This window comes from Varanus komodoensis, unplaced genomic scaffold (genome assembly GCF_004798865.1).
Source record: "Varanus komodoensis strain SLA01 unplaced genomic scaffold, ASM479886v1 scaffold18_3, whole genome shotgun sequence".
NCBI lineage: Eukaryota > Metazoa > Chordata > Lepidosauria > Squamata > Varanidae > Varanus > Varanus komodoensis.
The window spans coordinates 12,775,552-12,795,570 of record NW_025335549.1 but is presented as its reverse complement, the minus strand read 5'-3'; the positions used below and the strand labels follow the sequence as shown (position 1 = coordinate 12,795,570).

The window sequence follows — 20,019 nt, the reverse complement described above, 5'->3', positions numbered from 1 at the left end:
TTCATAATCTGCCTGCTGCAAACCACGGCTGAGGTTCCGCTCCCCGCTGCAGAAGTCAGGAAGTTGCCTGGCGGGGACGAGCACCAAGCACCTGCTGGCAAAGCTTTATGGCCACCTGCTTCTGCTGCTCGGGGAATGGAGCACCTTGCTTAACTGCCACTTCCTGCCAGGAAAGCGATAAAGTCCTTCTGGGGACCCACGCTTCACACTTTGTCAGCAGCACAGTAAAAGGCAAATAACACTCTGCATCACGTTGTTGCTGAAGCACATGAAGCTAAAGTTCTGCCCGTGTGTTGTGTGGGCTGAGGTGCTTTGCTTGTATATTCGTGACAGTGATATCCTGCTTTTTTTGGCGGTGGGGGGGGGTGTCCTTGTCCTTCTCTCCCAGTGCCATGGCACTGGGACCAAACCAGGCTGTCCTCCCATGTCTCCTCCTGGCACTTCCAACCCATCAGTTCCCAAGGTCTGCCAGAACACCCGGAGACAGTGGCCTTGAGATAACCACTCCCTCCTCCACCATCTTTATGTCCGTATCCTCATTTCCCACCATATTCTCAAACTCCTTGCCAAGGGAGGCTAGGTTGACCCCCTGTTTGTGATCCTTCTGCTGGCAGGCAAGTAATGTTTCTCAAGCAGCCCTTTGGCTTTTTGCTGAAGGGGTGTTAAATGGCAGCTGCTATGCATCTCTTTACTGCATTTGTGATGCCGATCTGAACTGCTTTGCTTTTACAGAATCATTTCACAATCAAACGGCAGGTGATGCAGCATGCAGTATTCCAGACGAACAAAGCAGACCACCGATAGTCCATCCAGTTTATAAAGCTGCATATATTTTAAAAAATAAATTAAGATCTTGGAAGCTGAAATTGCAATGTTTTAAAATGTTGTAAAGTTTAGATTTTAAAAATGTGAAATGTTTCTGGATAAACCATCAGCTTCGGTCACAAACAGAAGGATGTTGGCATCTTCTTGATATGGGTTTTCAGAAGATCAATGCTCCATCTTTCTCCTGTGTTGCATTTCTAGCCCAGAGATCTTCTCCCTAATCACTCCACCAGCATTGTGCTCTCTTCTATAAAGAAGCCAAGATCCAGCGCTTGTTTCTTGGCATGCCAGCCAAGTGGTCCTTTACCTTTGTAGGAGAGGTCTTCCCAGCAAAAAGAATGACATTCCAAGCACTCTGTTTTACAAATGGGACCTTGAGCTGTGCCCTTACCTTTCCCACAGACTGGCCCTTCCTGTATCCTGTATTCTGCAGCTGTTGTCACAGTCTCGACTTCACAAACTGTTTTAGTGCTAACAGGGCAAAACAGGCAAGACCAGCCCTAATGTTACAGTGGTCAAGAATCTTTGGGCTTCCTTGGCAAATCAGTCAGGCAGAAATGGATTGTCTAAACAGGCAGTTCTCTGATATATCACATCCTTCTAATAGCTGGAACTGGTATTCTGTAACATCACCAGTTTTACTGCCTTGTGTTTGGATACCTGCCTGTAATTATTTTTGGTCCCCCGAACAGCTTTCTGAATAATTTTTTATTTATTTTATATTATTAATTTTAATTTTATATTGTTATTTTTGTATTGTATTGTATTTTATTGTGTTGTAAGCCACCCCAAGGCTTCGGCCAGGGGTGGCATAGAAATGTTCTAATAATAATAATAATAATAATAATAATAATAATATTCTTTACCATCTGCCTTTTCACTAATTCAGGGTGTGCCAAGTCACTGTTCCATAATATACCCTTTCAACAGTTTTCCTATACCAGCTTGTTTCGAGTTGCTCATTACAGTACTTTGTGCTGTGCCCAGAAAGGGAAGGCAACATTTGGTGGTTCCTGTGCTAATTTTATACAATGTACCCCTTTTAATTAAGGTTTTGTTTTTGTTAGCCACCTTGAATGGCATTTTGCCCTGGAAAAGGCAAACTATAAATGAAACAAATACATCTTTTGAATTATATTTCTGTTTTAATGATAGCCCTTAGGTCTACATTTGCATATATACCTCCAAATCAACATTTATGTACATCAGTGCCATCTTTTGTCTTTTAAAGTGAGCTAAAATCAATTGTAGAGGAAGTGCGCGCGTGCACACACACCCCACCACAAATCTTATTATTTAAATATGTGCAAATTAAGTGTTTGCATACAACAAGAACTCTCTTCTGGCCCTTCCTGGGCACTTCACTTGATATGGGACTAGAACAAGAGCTAGGAGGACTCTGGGGGCCCTTCAGTTAGTATACATGTACGGTTATTGGAGAGATCTTATTTGACCTTTACCTCAGCAAAGCCATGGCTTAGACAGGAATGCGTACAAGTGCACTTGTGGTAAAACTGTCAGACAAATAGGAGCTTTTTTTTCTCTTCTGTTTCTTTCTCTTTTTTTTAACTTCCTGAAATGACCTGACTGTACAGCAGTGATAACAAGCTCCTGTCTGCTGGCTTTCCTTTCTGTTCCAAGCCCACGTGAAGACGGCCAGGTGCCTCAGTGCCACCAGAAGATTGCAATTTCCCAGGACAGACTGTTGCTGATGTCTGAGCATCCCAATGAGGTAAGGCTTTCCAACCACCTTGCACCTCTCTCTAAAAAGGCTTTTCCCGCTGACTTGCGAGTGATTCTTTCTGCATAGCAAACAGTGGCAAGAAAGAGGGGCTTGTTGGTTGCTTTGTTTTAAAAATGTATTTCAGCTAAGTGAGGTCTGTTTGGGCGAAAGATTCATGTGCTTGAAACGCATCTGAAAGCAAGAAGCTGCTAATAGGAATCCTAAGAGCTTTCTGGAAATTACGGAGAGTAATTAATCCCATTGCTCAATTCATGAATTCATTGCCTGCTTCTTTAAAGAACTGATTCACTGAATAAGCCTGTGTTCTCTGTTGGTCTAGAGGTTAGGACTTGAACTGATGTGTTAAAAATGCAAGAACAGGGTTTTGGACTTTACTTAGGCAGTAAGTCTGGATAGTAGAAGCTGTTAGACATGTGAACTGGCTGCCCGTAGGAAAGTGAAGGGCTCTTCTTTCCTAGTAGGATGCTGTAATAGTGAATTTTCTGCCCTGGAAGAGAGTCAGACAAGAGTCTCTCAAGGCACCCTTCAACCCTGAGATCTTATGATGAGATGTCCATGTTACAGCAACTTTAATAGGAGCACCTGCTAAAATCTTAGATCTTTAAGACCCGGCAAGATACCTTGTGCTTTGAGAAGCTCAAGCAACCCCCCTCGACTTGGCAAACCTTATGGGAACAAAGATGCTCCGGAGACATGGCTGTGCCCATCGCGACCTTCCACCACCCAGCCGAATCTTTAATTGAGGAATCTAATTCTGATTGAAATTTCTCTGGGCTTCTGGAGCAACATTTTGGTTCTAATTCTTGCTTCCTGAGATGATTAAATTGCCAAAATTGTATTGAAGCAGAAAACCCAGCTAGCCAGTCTTTCCTCTGACATTAAAAGGGGGTAGAACAGCTGCTAGTACCTGTCCAAGTAATTACAGGCACATGCCTGGCTAGCTGGAAGAGGTTCCCCAAGGTTTCAAACTAAAATCAATCTCTCTCTGTGTGTGCGCGCACATGCACGCACACACACACACCTGCTTTTCACATAAAATAATTCCACATTATAAATTGTAAAATTTATTATTAATTTATTATTTATTAAAATATTTAGGGTGACTCTAAATCCAGTTTATTCTGCTCCCTCCACCCACCAAAAAATGGAAAATGGCATGAAACAGGCATTATTATTACTGGTGAAATCCAAACGACCCTGCCCTGCTGCATCTCAAAAAAATACTATTAAATAACTTGTGCTGCAGTTTTGACGCTTTTAATTGTGGCGGTAATCTATGGCTTCCATTTACTGACTTGTGCAATGGGCACCTCCTAGTGGCAGGATTTACAATCTGAAAAGACTGTCATGGGCACCATCACAAAACAGTTTTTTTGAGAATGCAAACTGTTGAAACAGAGATCCTAACGTGGCAAAGAACCTACAGAGTCTGAGCTCCAAAACACTTAGAAACCCAAACGAGGACAGTATTGAAGAGCAGCACTTTGTTTTGCGGCACACCAGCCTCCCAGTAATTTTGAAACTTTAAAACATCTTAATAAAATAAAAACCAGAAGCGACAGGGAATCCGGTGGGGTGCCCAAGGGCTCCATGTTCAAGACCCTGGCTGTAGCAATGTTGAGTCCAGACTTAATGCAAAAACTGACGGAGCAACAAACTCAGTGTGTTGCCTGTAGGCAAGGATGCCTCTGTCAGGTACTTCAGCTAGAGATCCTGTAAGTGAAGGGACACATAAAGGAGTTAAGCCACCGCCAGGGCATGTTACCCTGCAGCACTGGAGCCCTCCCACTTGGTGATGTCTAAGATGCAAACTCTGGAACTTCTGATGATCTGGCCTGTGATTAAGTCCATGTGACAAGGGCAGGCAAGGGCACAGAAGATGAGAAATGGAAGATCGCCTGGCACTGATTTTAAAAATAAAGCTTTCAATCGGCCACTTGAAAAACAGCTTCCTGTACTGATCATTATGCATGAGGCTAGGAAGCAAAATGGGAGCAATTTGGATCATGGCCGTTGGTGGAGGAACACTGGTATAATCCACAGGACTGTGGGAAGGCAACAGAGGCGATCCATCCTGGCATGTCTTTAAGAACGTGCACGCATTTCGTCTGCACTCATATGAGAGTTGGCTATTGCCCCGTTTACAAACCTGAATGGCACATGACCAGGGGAACGAGTTCTTTGAATTTGTTCACAAACCCTCAAACATACACTTGCATTCAAAAAGTGGACAAATCTCAAAGAAAGAGCAATTAGAAGCAGCGGGGCTTGTTTAAAATGTGTGCTTTCATGCTTTCGTGTATAAGGAAAAGTTGTACAACTTTGAAAGATACTTGATTGTTGTGCAATTTTGCCTTTCCTTTTATTCACTTTCCATCCTTTTCCTGTTTGGGCAAATTGAACAGTGATTGTAAAATTGGACAGTGATTGGAAGTGCACCCAGAAGCAACTGGTGGAGAGAGCTGCATCAGGTTAATGCTAGGAGAATCTGGACAAACATAGAATCATAGAATAGTAGAGTTGGACGGGGCCAGGAAGACCATCGGGTCCACCCCACTGCTGTTTCAGGACACCAATTTACCCCACCCCACTCAGACGGCTGTCTGGTTTCTTTTTGAATGTCTCTAGTGTGGGACAATCCACCACCTCTGTAGGCAGCTTGTTCCTAGATGAAAATGGGTGATTAGAAGCTTAGTGCTGATGTATCCATTGAACAGTTGAACCTGTGCATGAATAGACTGGACCCACACAACAGCAGGGTCTAAGGACAAGAGCCCCTGGACTTGCGCCTCCTCTTCACCACTGCCCCCCCCCCCCACATTCTACCACCACCAGGAGAACAAGACAGCAAGGGAGGCCTGCCCATGTGTGAGCTCTGAGGCTCGGCTGCAGAGTGAAGTTGCATCATTCGGAAAGATGCCGTCCAACCACCATGGTTTGTGCTTGGGCTTGCGGGTGCATCCACCCACGTTCGCCACACTGCATTTTCCCACAGTGGTGGCTGGATCAGTCCTGCAGACCACTTGACGCTGCAGCAGGGCCAAAGAAGAGGCAGAAGCACCTGAGAAAGTGAGCCAGCGGGCGAGATGAGACCTCTAGGGCAGCCTGGAGGTCTGCAGTTCACCACCCCTACTTTAATGGCTCGTTATCCTAGGCTGAGGGAGGAGGGCTGGACAAGGGCTGGCCCTGGAAGCCCCTATCTCAGCTTTCACTTCTGCAAGGGCAGCTGTTGTTAATGCAGATGTGCGACTGAGCTGCACGGTGTTGGTTTTCTGATGCAGGCTGATGATGTGGGTGGGTCACTTCCTTCCCCTCTGAGCGATCCTTCTACTCAAGCTGTTACTTGCTTTGCATTGGGGTTTTTCCATTTTGCCACCTTATGGGGGATTTCCTCTGCATGGAAAAGAAGCCGTTAGTGAAGACTGCAAGGGAAGCTAGTTCACCCTCTCCATGCCTGCTTTGATTCTGTTAATTATCAGCACCCCACCAAGCTCCCGATAAAGGTTTCATGCCAAAAAAAAAAAAAAAAAAAAAAAGGCTCCCTGTCCATTTCTGCCATGTTAGAGGTGAAGATATAGTTGCATATTTGATTTGCATAGAATTGCTTTTCCCATCCTGATGACCTCCCAGTGTTTTGGTCCACAATTCCCACCATTCCTGATCATTTGCAATGATGTCTGGGGATCATGGGAACTGATATTCAACATAATTGGAGGATGCTGTCTTGGGGAGGATTGGCATAACCATTAAGAGTGAAAATTTCAGCAGGAGCAAAGAGGTGTATGAGCTGACTGGGCAGGGACATTGCCAATGGGGATGGGCGAAAGTGATATTAGGCTAGTTTTTACTTTCTAAACTGTCTGCCAGCCCATGATTGGGCCCAGTTTAAAGTGTTGCTATTAATAAAGTCCCAGACAGCTTGGGCCAGGTTATCTGAAGGATCTTCTCCTCCCGTATATACCTGTCCAGACCATAATATTGTCCTCAGACGTCTTCCTCAGGAGCTCCTGCCAAAGGAAGTCCAATGGCAGGCTACCAAGAAGGTCTTTTCTGTGGTGGCACTCCAGTTGTGGAATAAGCTTCCTAAGGAGGCCTGCCTGGCACCAACCTTGTGCTTTTTCTGGTGGTAGGTGACAACCTTCATATTTCCCCAGTTGTTTTAACTGTTTTAAATCTGTTACTATATTTTAGAATATTTCATTGTTGCTAGTTTTACTGGGTTTCTACTATTTTGCACTCTCGATTTGAATTTTTGTGTAGTATTCTTTAGTTTTAATAGTTGAAAACTTTCCAGGTAACTTTGGATGTTGGGTGTATAGAAAAGTAAATACGTAAATAAGTAATCCTGGACACACAAATAAGACATAAACCCTGTGGAGATAAGTGATACTTTGTTGGTATTTTAACCTGGATGCCCCTGTGACAGGACAGGAAGGCAAGAAATAAATATTCAAATCAACTCATAAGGGGCTGTTTGCAGAATTAATCATTCTTCCAGGAGATGCATTGAAAGCAATGGGACTTAAATTAGTCATGGGAATTATTGATTTCAATGGGTTTGCTTCGGGGGGGGGGGGCGGAATGCAGAAATTAGGTCAGCTGGACAGCCCAATTCCATTTCCAAGAAAATTGTAAGAGTCATTTCATTGGTGAGTGTGGGGAAAAAAAAGGATCAGGGACAAAAATACTTGCTCTTACTGTGAATTAAGACTCTAGAGGGGCATTTCAGCCTATGGGGATGGAAGGAGAATGTGCCCAAAAGCTGGGAAACCACCAAACCAAAGTCATCCAGATAAGGAGTGGATCTAGGGAAAGGAATGCAAGTTCTGGAAAACTCTAGAGGCCTGGATTGGAATCCCAAGAAGGCTGAATCTGCCTGCAGGTCTAAGTGTCTGCACCCCTGGTCTACTCGGATCATGACCAGATCTGGATCCAATCCTATGCATTTTAACATCATTGAAAGCACAAACCTTATGCCAGTTGTTTGCTTTTTGCAGGATACATAACCATTCCAAGGGAGTGACCCCTTCAGTTGACCGATCCCTGAATGGGAGTTCAGCTACATGGGTGATGCAGAGCACTGGTGAAACAGACAACTGCTCCGAGCCCGGAGCAGACTTCCAGCATTCTCTGTATGCAGCTGCCTATACGCTCATCTTCATCCCAGGAATCCTAATGAACAGCATGGCTCTCTGGGTGCTCTACCGCTTCGTAAGAAAGCACAACAAAACCATCATCTTCATGGTGAACTTGGCCACCGCTGACCTCGCTCATGTGCTCTCGTTGCCTCTGCGGATATATTACTACATTAACTACAGATGGCCATTTGGGACGTTCCTTTGCCAGTTCTGTTTCTACCTGAAGTATCTCAACATGTATGCCAGCATTTGCTTCCTTACTTGCATCAGCGTGCAAAGATGCATCTTCCTCCTCTACCCGTTCAGGGCCAAAGACTGGAAACAGAGGTATGACGTGGCCATCTGTGTTGTCGTGTGGATCTTCGTTGGAGCTGCCTGCTCACTCTTCCTCTTGTTCAGGACTTTTAATAGCCCTGAGAAGTGCTTCACGGAGCTCAGCATCAACAAGATTGGCAGCGAGACCAACTCCATCCTGCTGGTGATGGTGGCTGAAGTTGTCGGGTTCTTGCTCCCCCTGGTCATCATCGTCTATTGCACCAAGAAAACGAAGGCTTCACTTCAGGAATGCCCAAACCCATTGCAGAATGCCACTGAGAAGCAGAAGGCGTTACGGATGGTAGCATCGTGTGCCATCGTGTTCTTGGTGTGCTTCACGCCTTATCACATCATGTTTTTCTTCTTCATGTTGGTAAAAGAGAGGCTGATCAAAAACTGTGCCATAAGACAGAGCATCTTGTACATCCACCCATTTTGTTTAAGCCTTGCGAGCTTCAACTGTTGCTTGGATCCAATCCTGTATTTCTTTACCACATCCGAATTTCAGAATCAGATGTCGAGGCACAGCAGTTTGGCCATCAGGAGTCGTTTGATGAGCAAGGAAAGTGCCTCTTCTGTTAAGGAGGAAATGCGTTGGACTTCAAATTAGTTGGCGAATCATAGGAATGGAGTTGTCCTGCTCCAAGTCAGACCACTGGCCAGGGCAGGCCATGAATGGCTTTCAGTCCTTAGGCTGGGAGAAGCTCTTAAGAGGTGCATTCCAGCAACCTTTGCTCTGAAGGTAACAGGGCAGGGCCAAAATTACCAAAACTATCAACATATTATAACTCAAAGCTCTTACTGACAGCAGTTAAGGCTTATGAGAGGCATTCCATTCTTTAAGAATAAGGAAATGTACAAAACCCAGGGAAAAACTGAGGGATTGGTACTTGGGGAAAGCAGTCGGACTAAAGGAAGAGTGTATGACCCTTTGGGGGACACTAGAGGTCTGGATTGGGACACCTGCTATGCTGTATTTGAACCTCTAGAACCGAGGTTCTGCATTCGTGATCCACTCTGAAAGAAGCTAGACCCGAGGTTCTGCATTCTTGCCCCACTCTGAGTGAAGCTTTGGTGTTGGAGAAGCTTCAGCCAGTCTCTCCCAGACTTGCCTGGAAATGGCAGGGCCTGAACTTGGGACCTTCCGTAGATTGTAGTGAAAAAGGACCATTGCCAATGCTCTGGCCATAAGAACCCAAGAAAGGGGCTGGGGATCACCGTGCAAGCCCTTCCTCAAGGAGTGAGGAAGGCATGCATCTCCTCTTAAAAGCCCTTGGAGTTTTGGCATTTTGCCATCGGCTCCCAAGCGAAGCTCTTGCTGTAAGTTCCATCCCATCTCATGATGTTCTGGCTGAAGCCTGGACCCACGAAGCTTAGAGCGGAACACACGGCGCTGACGGGACTTCTGAAAAGCCGTGTGCCCTCGAAATACGAGAACTGGACTTGATTCCTTCTCACCTCATGATCAAGGTCACAGATTATACTCTGCTCTTATTTGTGCAAATGCATCTTATCTTGGCTGCTCCTGCCCTCTGTTGGTGAAGAGAAGTAATTACTTTCCAAAGTATTTGCAAAACTTGTGGGTGAACAAGCCGAATCTGGTGCCATTGAACTGTTGACTATAGTCTTTGAATAAGTGAAAATAGCCGTGCCTTGGGGCAGGGTAAGACTTGTGAGTGCGGCTTCCCTATGACACAAGTTTTCATGGGCTTCATAGGACGTGTTTTCCTATGTTGGCAGATATACATGCATATAACTGGGGCCATTGTTGGGTGGTAGCTGATGGACCATGAGCTCCCGGACAACCCCACCCCCCCACCCCGGTTTGCTCCTCCTCTTCTTCATCATTAAAACTAAGACTTTTGCTGATGCCATCATGAATGGCTTAGTCCTTCAAGTGCCACAAGATTTTTTTCTTCTGTTTGTGTTGCAATGGCTAAGCAAGCTGTTTTCTCCCTCTGGGAGGGGATATTAATCCAAGTTGCCCCACTAATTCCCAGTGCTGTGCTCAGGTGCAGCCTTGGTGGTAGGTTAAAGGGCTGGGTTCGCTTTCGGGTGGCATCTTAGGATTGCCAAAAAAGAGAGAATGCATGATTTTAAAAAGGACCGAGAAGACCTGGATTCATGTGAAGTGCTTGTACACACACGCACACACAGCTCTCTATGCGCTAGCACCGATACGTATGTGTTGGTGCACATTTAGAAACTGCAACTACTTAAAACAAACAAAACCACAGTAGATCTCACCAGAATGGAGGAGACATTGATGGGGACCGGCGTGCCTGGCTCAGGCTGCCGTCCAGGTGCTGCTACCTGTGGGTGGGACTCCAAGCTGCCCCAGCCTGGCCAACCTGCTCTCCCTCCCTGCAGTCCTTAGCGAGCCCCTAGGCTGCCTGCTTGCCAGCTGGACACGCACAAGGTCCACGGGAGCCTGGCGCTTTGGGCAGGAGCAGGAGACGAGGGGCAGCCTTCCTCCAGAATGGAGCAGGCCAGCAGATTGTGGAGAAGGGGACTCTGCCCACTGGTCCCAGACTGGACAGAGGTTTTCCCACTTGCCTCCTGAAGTCTGAGTAGACAAGTATATCAGTCTTCACTGTTCACACCATAGCTAAACACACATCCCATCCTGGTGCCCTCCCAGATCTATAGAGCTGGAACTCCCATCATTCACCAGGTAGAGAAAATCAAACTTTTAGTCCAGCACGACTTGAGTGTGGGCAGCTTGAGCGAGTTTTGCGGAAATCGACTCCCCAGCCCCCTTACCTATTGCTAATACTTTCTTTTTACGTCTTGTCTAGTTGTAGGCAAAATGGACATTTTGTAAAAATAAATTCTGTATGTTAATAATGTGATCTAAACCTACATATGTGTAATATATTCCGTGAAAAGTACCTGCCATTCCCCTGTGAATTATGTAATTTTCTACTTGTGCTTTCAAATTTATTCTTCTTTTCTTCTCAAAAACCATAAGAACTTTTTTATACATTCAGGTGCATCCTGTTGATTATTTTTAACTGCTGATTTTCAACAGGATACAGTTCCCTTCTTGCCTATAAGCCCCTACAAAAAAAGAGAAAGACAAGCATGATTCTGTAGCTGCAGGCATTTTTTTAAAAAAGAAAAGTCAAACGGTATGAGAAGCTTAAGAGCATTAATTCTGACATTAGGGGGAAATAAGGCGAGAATCTAGTTTTAGGATGCGTTTTTATTGCTATCACTATTCTTTTAAATGGATTACTATTAATGCTAAAACTAGCACAAGTGGATGGAGGCATAGATGGAAAGCAGGTACACTTGTCCCTTGCACTCCTCTTCTTAGCACCAGCCACTGAGGGATGTCAGAAGTGGGGCAGAAACTTTTCCACATGGAACTTTTATTGTGTGCTTGGGATCCTTTGCACATGGGGGTTTATGTAGGTTTCTGTCTTAGAACAGGGAAAATAGGGTACTACAATAGGACAGGCGAGTTGCACTGTTTCTCCTGTTGTTCTGGTGTCGCAGAGCCCCACCTAGCGGTGATGTAGCAGAAAAGCAGGAAAAGAAGAAGTGAGAACTGAGCTTGGATCTCAATGCTCTGCCGGAGCCAAAAATAGATACAGTGATTAACAACCTTGTGTGCAAAATCCCATGGCATAAGAGCCAGGAAACACGATGGAACTGGTAAAACCTTGCTGTTCAGACCAAGCCTGATACCAAACAGAAAGCACTTTAAATGTATACTGCCACTGGAATTAGTATGCTACATGTAACGGTAAGATTTACGTATAGATTCACGAATTAAGCCCAATGCAGCAGTATTAGCAAAAGAATGTATTCAAAATGGTATGTTTTCTATCTTACGAAACATTAAGTGAAAAATAAGAACGAAATTAAATGTATAGCCCCCCCCCCCATACACACCTTTAGGACACAAAAATTTCCACCAATTCAACAGATTACCAAAAAAAAAAAAAAGCAAACGCTAGTTTTGCTTTTCTTTCCCTGAGCCTGACTTCCTGGAATCTACAAAGTTTCAGTTTAATGATCTGGGTAAATTCTGGGAACAGTTTAGCCATTCTTTTATATTTGGTCCTGTTCTTTTTTCTATTTCTAACTCACCATGTGCTGTTATTCTATAATAACAGCAACTGCCCGAGTGACAAGCCTTATGCAGCCCAAGTGGAGTCATCCTCACGCAAGAGGGAGGTATCCACAAGCTAGGAGCAAGCTAGGACCTTTGGAAGAACAAAAATACACAGGGAACAAAAATACACAGGGAACAAAAAATGTGCTAAGGAGTGAGAAGAAGCGACAACCCAAAATCAACCTTAAGAGGACTGGACAGATTAACTAGGCCCAAAATGTCTCACGACTGTTTTAAAAGGGGATGGAACTCGTGTATTCTGAGACACTGTGGAGCGTGGGATACAACAGCTTTACATAAATAAATGTGGAAAGGGGAAATGGGAGGGCAGGCTGGCTGGCTGACTGGGTCACTGAGGAGGAGTGTCCCCTGCTGTTGTGGGTTCCACTTCCTGATCGGTATCTGTCCTTTCTTGATGTGTGCATGCATGACAGAGCAAACAGCCTGATATTTCAACCGATCAGCCCCAGCCAACATGGCCACCAGCCAAGGATTATGGTGCTGTAGTCCAAAACATCTGCAGGCTAACTCACTCAATAACTGGGCAAAAGCTTCCCAAGCATCAAACACGAGCAACCCAGAGGACGCTCCAAAACTGGCGGCAGTCTCTGCCACTCCTCTCCAAAAGCTCCGGGTCATTCTGGCTTCACCAGCATGCGTGGGACCACCTGCTCTTCCAGCCTGCAAGGATGCAACCCTTGGCATCAGCGGGCTGGTGGCGATGGAATTAGGAAGGCTCTTGTGCCACAGGTGGGAGCCCCCATAACCACATTTTATGGCAGAGAAAACCGTCCATGCTGTTGGGCCCTTGGCTGTTGGCCCATTGCTCAGGTCACTGCTTGTGCTTACCTTGCAGTTCTAGTATATTTATTTATTTAAAATGTTTATATGCCGTCCCAATATTACGTCTCTGCACGACTTACAAAAAACAAAATGACAAAGCAACCCTAACTACAGCATACAACACACTGATTGATTGATTGATTGATTATATACAAATGCGCGCACACACATACTCTATAGGGTGACTTTTAGGATGGAACAAGTTCTGCAAACCTGAATCCTTGCTTCTTGAACTATTGCACCAGTCCCCTTTAGTTCGTGCTTTTGCACTCTGCATATATATCTATCTAGGGTGTAGTCCTGTCACCTCTGCCCTTGATTCATGTAAGCCTCCAAATTCAGAGGCTGACATCCTTGTCCTGCCCAGACTGAGCCATGGCAGTGACTTTCTCTACCACCAGACTTGGCCTTGTGTGTTTTTTCCAGATGGCTGGTTTTGGCTGTCTGGATAAAACACCAGGGGTGGGGAGGGAAGGAAGCTGGTGCACCGTCAGGAAATGGCGCCAGCCTCCTCCCCTCCCTGCTTCCCCATCACACCCCTTCCCTCCTTCGCCAAGAGGCATTTGTGACTGGCACAGTTCTTTCTGTTCAGCTGTAAGGAGCATGGGAAGGGGCTCAGCCCTTCGTGTTCCAAAGAATCCTACGCCCCCCCAAGACAATCTTGGGAAGTCACAGGACTGTGTCCTTATTCATCTAGTTTCATTATCTTTAGCGTGTCTGTGAGGGTTCTCCATTGCCCACCTGGATATTCCCCACTTCATAGCACATCCCTGCCTCCATTGACAGCTTGCATCAAGAGATATGAAACAATGCTCTTTCATCTGCAGAGCAAACGGCTAAAGTTGTTTAGGAACTGCCTGCCAGGGTTAGAAAGGAGAACAGACAGAACCGCGTGTGGTGAACCATCAGCACCTTCTTGGTGGTGAAGGACGTCCAGGCCCTTAATACGCCCTGCCCATCCAGGTGATCACCTGTGGGTGATCACCCACAGCTAAGGATTTAGTATGGGTCATTATTCAAATGCAGGTTGCTGTTAAAAATTGGGTTATTATGGGAACATGGGTTATCATGCTGTTTGAACCCAGCTCTGCTAACAAGCCATGGGTTGTTAGCCATAAACAATCCATGAATAGAACCCATGGTTTGTTGTTAGGTTGTGAACTGCGGGTTGGTTATTATTACCACAGTTTGTTATCTTCCAACTGTGTTGAGAAACATAGCCTATATTTCAACAACATTCAAAGTTCAACAACTCATACTCAGCCTTCAAATGTAAGTTATTGGTTTGTCTGAACCAAGCCACTATGCCAGCCTCTCTAGGGACAGGCAGCTGTGTTGATCCATGTGGGTGGGTGTGCCTATTTTATACTGTGACTATATTATATGTGTGTACACGAGATAGCTTGCAATTATGCATGAAGGAAAGAGCAAGTTTCTATTTTAATGTGAACTAACCTAATTTTGCACTTTTGAAACACTGTATGATCTGAAACCCACATCCTTTGAAATTCACAAGCTCTGAAATTTTTGCAGTGGAGGTCTCCATTCAGCTTCTGTTTCAAATAGCATTATATTAGCAAATGGCTTGCAAAATATGTATGCTAGGCTAAAATGCATACAAAACTGCATGCATTGGGAGAAACATGCAAATCATATGAATTTCATAGGAACCCAAACAAAAACTCTCAAAATTCATTATGAACCAAGCAGAAGATGTAGAAACTCTCAATGTTCAAAACAAATGGAGCATACAGTTTGATCCGTTGAGAATTCAGAGAAAACTGAGTGGAGGTGACCAATTGCTGTTTGTGCTAATCAAGAAGTCCCATCCTACTTTGACTGATCTGAGAGGTGAACTTTTGGGTCACAGAACTTGTGGCCATTGCCACACAACCTCAACCTTCTAATGGGGAAATGGAGATAAGATACAAAGTCAGGCAGGCATGCAAAGAGGTGGAACACACTTAAGCAGCATTTTAAATGTTAATACTATTGAATTTTATCTGGCCAGGGTGGCTTATTTTATATTGTGTGTGTGTGTGTGTGTGTATTTTAAATTATTATTATTATTTTAATGTGTATATTTTAATTTATGTGGTTTTAATTTATTGTTGTAAGCCGCCCTGAGGCTTCAACGAATGGGGCGGCATAAAAATGTTTTAATAAATAATAATAATAAATAACACTGAACACTGGCAAAGCAAATGCACTCAGTGCCTAGCAGCTCCTTGCAGAGCTAACCAATCCCAGTGATGTAATCTGTTGAGTTTGCTTCTACTCCAGCAGCTGCGGCTATGAGAGCTTTTTTTGTTGTTTTTTAAGAGAGGAAGAAAAGTAAGATACAGGATTTCCTTTCATACAATCATACCTCCCATTTTCAGATGGATGCTTCTGAAGAGTTCTCAAAGACGGTTTAAAGAGCTGCTTTACTATAAGGAGGCTGGGATGGTGCAGTGAAAAAGCTGAAACAGAAATGGGTAACAGTGGAGCTGAAAGATGCTTTATTTCTCTTCTTGTCACTTTTGTTTCTTGGTTATCCAGAGTTCGAAGAATGGAAACTGCAGTGAGGTAAGGCCAGTTCTTTCTCTCAGCAAAATGAAGACTAGAAACACCGACTGTATTTAATGGAAACAGAGAAATCTTGGGCCATTATTTCAATATAGACATGGTTAGGGTCAGCCGATAAACCAGTGTCCTGAGAATATATTTGTGAAGGAAGTGTTATTGAATTCAGTGGTGTTTACTTCTGAAGGAGTATCTGTAATTGATAGGATGTTGGTAAAGGGAGAAAGTGCTTGGCTAGACATTTCTTTCTCCCGGAAAATATTCTGCTCTAGCATTGATGGTCATATATTTATAACCAGCAATATTTAATATTTTTATTACTGGCATGCAATGCAATTTATTTCTTTATAAGAAATATGAAGTTTTTACCCAAAACTATTTCATAAAATAAGAGAAAGACATTCTGTTTCAATGGGAGATAAACCATTTTTATTTTCCCTGTTTAGCTGGTATTAGAGAATTATTGGTATTTACTTCATTTATTCCTTTCAGTTTGGGTCTGCTATTAGCTAGTGATATTTCTTTAAAGCTCACTTCAGTGATGGGGCACAACTTCTGATGTGTTGAATTATCATTTCCACTAGAGATGTTGGTGCAAGAATGAATGAATGAATGAATTCGCTGCCTTGGTTTCCATGGCGGGGTGGGGGGGGGAGCTCTTAAAGCTCACACTGATGGCAAATGAGCCTCAAGTGAGGCACACCACCCTTGCAGAGTGGGGCAGGGGGTGGGAGGCCCCATGGGCCAGTTTGGTGCCTCCAAAGGAGTGGATTTGAACCCCATCCCGAGCATCTGAGCTTGAAGCAACCCTGCCAGAGGATGGGACACTGGCTTTAACTCCATTGTTGTCTATTTGACTTTATTTTATTTATAATTCCATTTATATCCCACGACTCTTCCTCTTGCAAGAAGTATACATGGTCCTCCACTTCTCCATTTTAACTTCACAACAACCCTGTGACGTAGGTTAGGCTGAGAGCCAGCGACGAGCCCAAAGTCACCCAGTGAGCTCTATAGTCAAGGGGGGATTAGGGCCTGGATCACCCAATGCTCAGTTCAGCTCTCTAACCACTACACCCACTGGCCTCCATGGCCATTGAGCATGAAAGCCGAGATTTCTGGGAGCTGCAATCCAACATGCCATGAGAGCACCACACTGGGGGAGACGGAGAAACGCGTTTGCGCATGTGATCCCAGCCGCTGCTTTGCGTCGGCCACCAAAAAGGGCGGGCTGGGTTGCGCACAGGCGTTCGTTTGCACAAAGCACATTCAAGCGTTGCAAACTGGCCCTGAAACTACTTTTTGAATAGGGCTTAAATGGAAATATAAAAAAACACCAGAACTGGGTGGAGTCGAAAAATCAAATGTACTGTGGCAGCTTTCTCTTGGTCTATGACTCCACAAGCATCTGTAAAGTGGAAATAAGACCAAAATTGCAAAAAGAAAAAAAAGAGAGCGGAAAAAAAAAGAAAAAGAAAAGAAAACGACCCACCACAACAGGACTGAGGCCAAATGACACGTTTTCACTGGCTTCTTCAAGAAGTTTTCCTTAGGAAAATCTTTGCCTCTCAAGTACTTGAGGGCAATGCCTTCTGTTCTTTTACTAAACGTACTTTGAACACGGAGAGTGAAAATTAATCTGGTACAGGATCAGATTTAGGAGCAAGTGACCCAGGGGCCCAGGCGGGGAGCTGGCCATGGGCACAGGACTAATAGGAACTTAGGCAGGGATGCTGTGGAAGATTCAAAGGAAACCGGATTTCTTTCCATCCACCCTGTGGCTTGTGCAGTAGACAATTGTTTTCCAAATCATGCAGACTTGTGGCCCCTTTATCACTTTTGGTGGGGAACTGACCCATCAGAACAGTATCTAAATCTAAATCTTTACAAGTAGACTAAGCCTGGTTCGACTCAAGTTTGGTTCCACTCGTATTTACCCCATTTGTATCTTTCGATAGAAGAACACCACCTTTCCAAAAGATGAATTGTGCACTCATGTCTCTTCAACACCCTTCCGCCAGTGCTTTCTGATGACCAAATCTGTGCGATAGAAAACGACGACACCATCTTGGAGTCATCTGAGAAGAGGAAGATGTTTTATTAGTAGCACATCTGGAGATACAAGAAAATGTCAGTTGTCAGTACACCCCACCCTTGTTATTAATAGGATGTTACTGGGCTGGTGAAAATATTTGACTTTAGTTCCTCTTGCTTATGCGTTCATCAATGCAGTAGCAAAAGCGAAAGCCCCAGGGATGTGACCCTCAAGCTCATTACGGTGCAAATGCATATATGCCTCTTGAGTTTCCTTCCTCTTGTATCAGAACAGTTTTGATCCAGTACTGAGTAAGTTTATTTAAAGGTTTATCTTTATCTTGTGTGGGTCAAGACAGACGTTATTTTAAATGTGTATCTAGCAACTCTGTCCTATTTTAGATTTTATTCCAGAGAAGTGCAGGGAATGACCCAGATCAGGGCCCTAGTGGGTAGGTAGAGGGATTTGAACTCCTCCCAATCTAGACTGAGGCTGCTTTTTCCCATTTTCACTCTACTTTACAGTGAAATGGGGAAGAAACAGATGTAGTTGCTATATATGAGTTTAAAACAGTCTGTTTTGGTCCTATGCTTATGTCTTTGTGCATGGAAATCCTCTAAAATGGGGATGATATGATTTTTAAACATTCTCTTTCCAGGGGCCTTCTGCTCAATCACAGTCACCTTTAAGGAGTCCCCCGATCTGAGCAAGATGCAGGACCATAATTCATCACCCAATTGCACTGACTATTCCATGGGCTTCCAGGCCTCCATGTATGCAGCCACTTACATAATTATTTTCATCCCTGGCCTCCTCGGAAACAGTATTGCCCTCTGGGTCTTGTGGCACTTCGTCACGAAGAAGAAAAGAGCAGTCATTTTCATGATCAACTTGGCTGCCGCCGACCTGGCCCACGTCTTGTCTTTGCCTTTACGGATGCATTACTACCTCAACCACACCTGGCTTTTCGGGAACTTCCTCTGCCAGTTCTGTTTCTACCTGAAATACCTCAACATGTACGCAGGCATCTGCTTTCTCACCTGCATCAGCATCCAAAGGTATCTCTTCTTGCTACACCCCTTCAGAGCCCAGAACTGGAAGTGCAGGTACGACGTAGCCATCAGCACCGCTGTTTGGGCCGTGGTAGGAGCCGCTTGCTTACTCTTGCCGGTGCTGAGGAGCTCGAGCTTAACCAACAACACCAACACCTGCTTTGCAGATCTCGGAGTCAGGCAGTTAAACCAGGGAGCCTCCATCGCTTTGGTGGCAGTGGCAGAACTCTCTGGCTTCCTGGTGCCCCTTGCCATCATCCTGTGCTGCACGTGGAAGATCCGACAGTCCCTGCAAGCGTCTGACACTCCCTTGCAGCGCACCAATGAGAAGCAGAGAGCGTGGCGCATGATCCTCGGATGCGCGGCTGTGTTCTTCGTATGCTTCACGCCCTACCATGTCAACTTCCCTGTATTTATGATGGTGAAGCAAGACGTCATCACAGACTGTTCCACACGCCACCACATTCTTTGCTTCCATGCCGTTTCTCTGTGCCTTGCGAGCCTCAATTGCTGCTTGGACCCGATTCTCTATTATTTCACGACTTCAGAGTTTCAGGAAAGGTTATTCCAGTCTGCCGGTGGCAACATCTGGAGATCGTTCATCAACAGGATCCTGAACAGAGGCAGGATCAGGGCGACCAGAGTTGGTGAGGAAGAGGAGAGAAATACAACTGTTCTAAGGACTTATTTTTGGACGTTTCAGCGCCACTGATCTGAAAGCAATAGCATGGAGCTGACTTTGTCCGCTTAGCGAAGGGAGACGTCACGCATGGGTGGACTTACTTGAAATCACATCACTTGGCCACTTAGCATTTGAAGACTCCCGAGTCATGAACCAATTCCTCTGAAAAGTATTGTGTGTGAGTTGTTGCTGGCAAATACAAGCATTCCACATGCAGCAATTAATCTCTGCTGGCTCCCAATTTATCACTCGATATAACAACCAATCCTTAAGTGTTAGGAACTGCAAGGCCAACATTTATAAAATGTCCTTACCCAGGCAGGTCCATAAAGTACACACGTTGTTGGGGTTTTTCAGACTGCGAGTTCAGCCTGTTTATATATTATCCAATGGAAGATTTGTGGCTTTTGCTGAGTCACTTTTTTTACTTGATTTTACAGTGTGGATGGTTGTAATCAATAAGATACTTTGGAGATAGATAGATAGATAGATAGATAGATAGATAGATAGATAGATAGATAGATAGACAGACAGACAGACAGACAGACAAGGAGGGAGATAGACAGACAGACAGACAGACAGACAGACAGACAGACAGGGAGGGAGGGAGGGAGGGAGGGTGATAGCTAGATAGCGAGATAATGAAATAGCTAGATAGGCAGGCAGGCAGGCACCCCATGCCTGACTGCCCACCCAC

The 20,019-nt window shown here is 44.8% G+C and overlaps 2 protein-coding genes across 3 annotated transcripts; both read left to right on the top strand.

The window, feature by feature from the left end:
• Positions 1-2,239: 2,239 nt before the first annotated feature.
• On the top strand, positions 2,240-10,884 carry LOC123022112 (putative P2Y purinoceptor 10). Its single transcript, XM_044427535.1, has 2 exons — positions 2,240-2,557; positions 7,567-10,884. The coding sequence occupies exons 1-2, from the start codon at positions 2,553-2,555 to the stop codon at positions 8,630-8,632; spliced, it is 1,071 nt and encodes a 356-aa protein (XP_044283470.1). The 5' UTR covers positions 2,240-2,552; the 3' UTR covers positions 8,633-10,884.
• Positions 10,885-15,398: 4,514 nt separating this feature from the next.
• Positions 15,399-19,721, top strand: LOC123022033 (putative P2Y purinoceptor 10). 2 transcript variants are annotated; one of them, XM_044427413.1, is made up of 3 exons: positions 15,399-15,556; positions 17,512-17,683; positions 18,247-19,721. In XM_044427413.1, the coding sequence occupies exon 3, from the start codon at positions 18,300-18,302 to the stop codon at positions 19,350-19,352; it is 1,053 nt and encodes a 350-aa protein (XP_044283348.1). In that variant the 5' UTR covers positions 15,399-15,556; positions 17,512-17,683; positions 18,247-18,299; the 3' UTR covers positions 19,353-19,721. The 2 variants fall into 2 exon arrangements, with proteins under 2 accessions (XP_044283348.1, XP_044283349.1); XM_044427414.1 differs by lacking the exon at positions 17,512-17,683.
• The last annotated feature ends 298 nt before the right edge of the window (positions 19,722-20,019 follow it).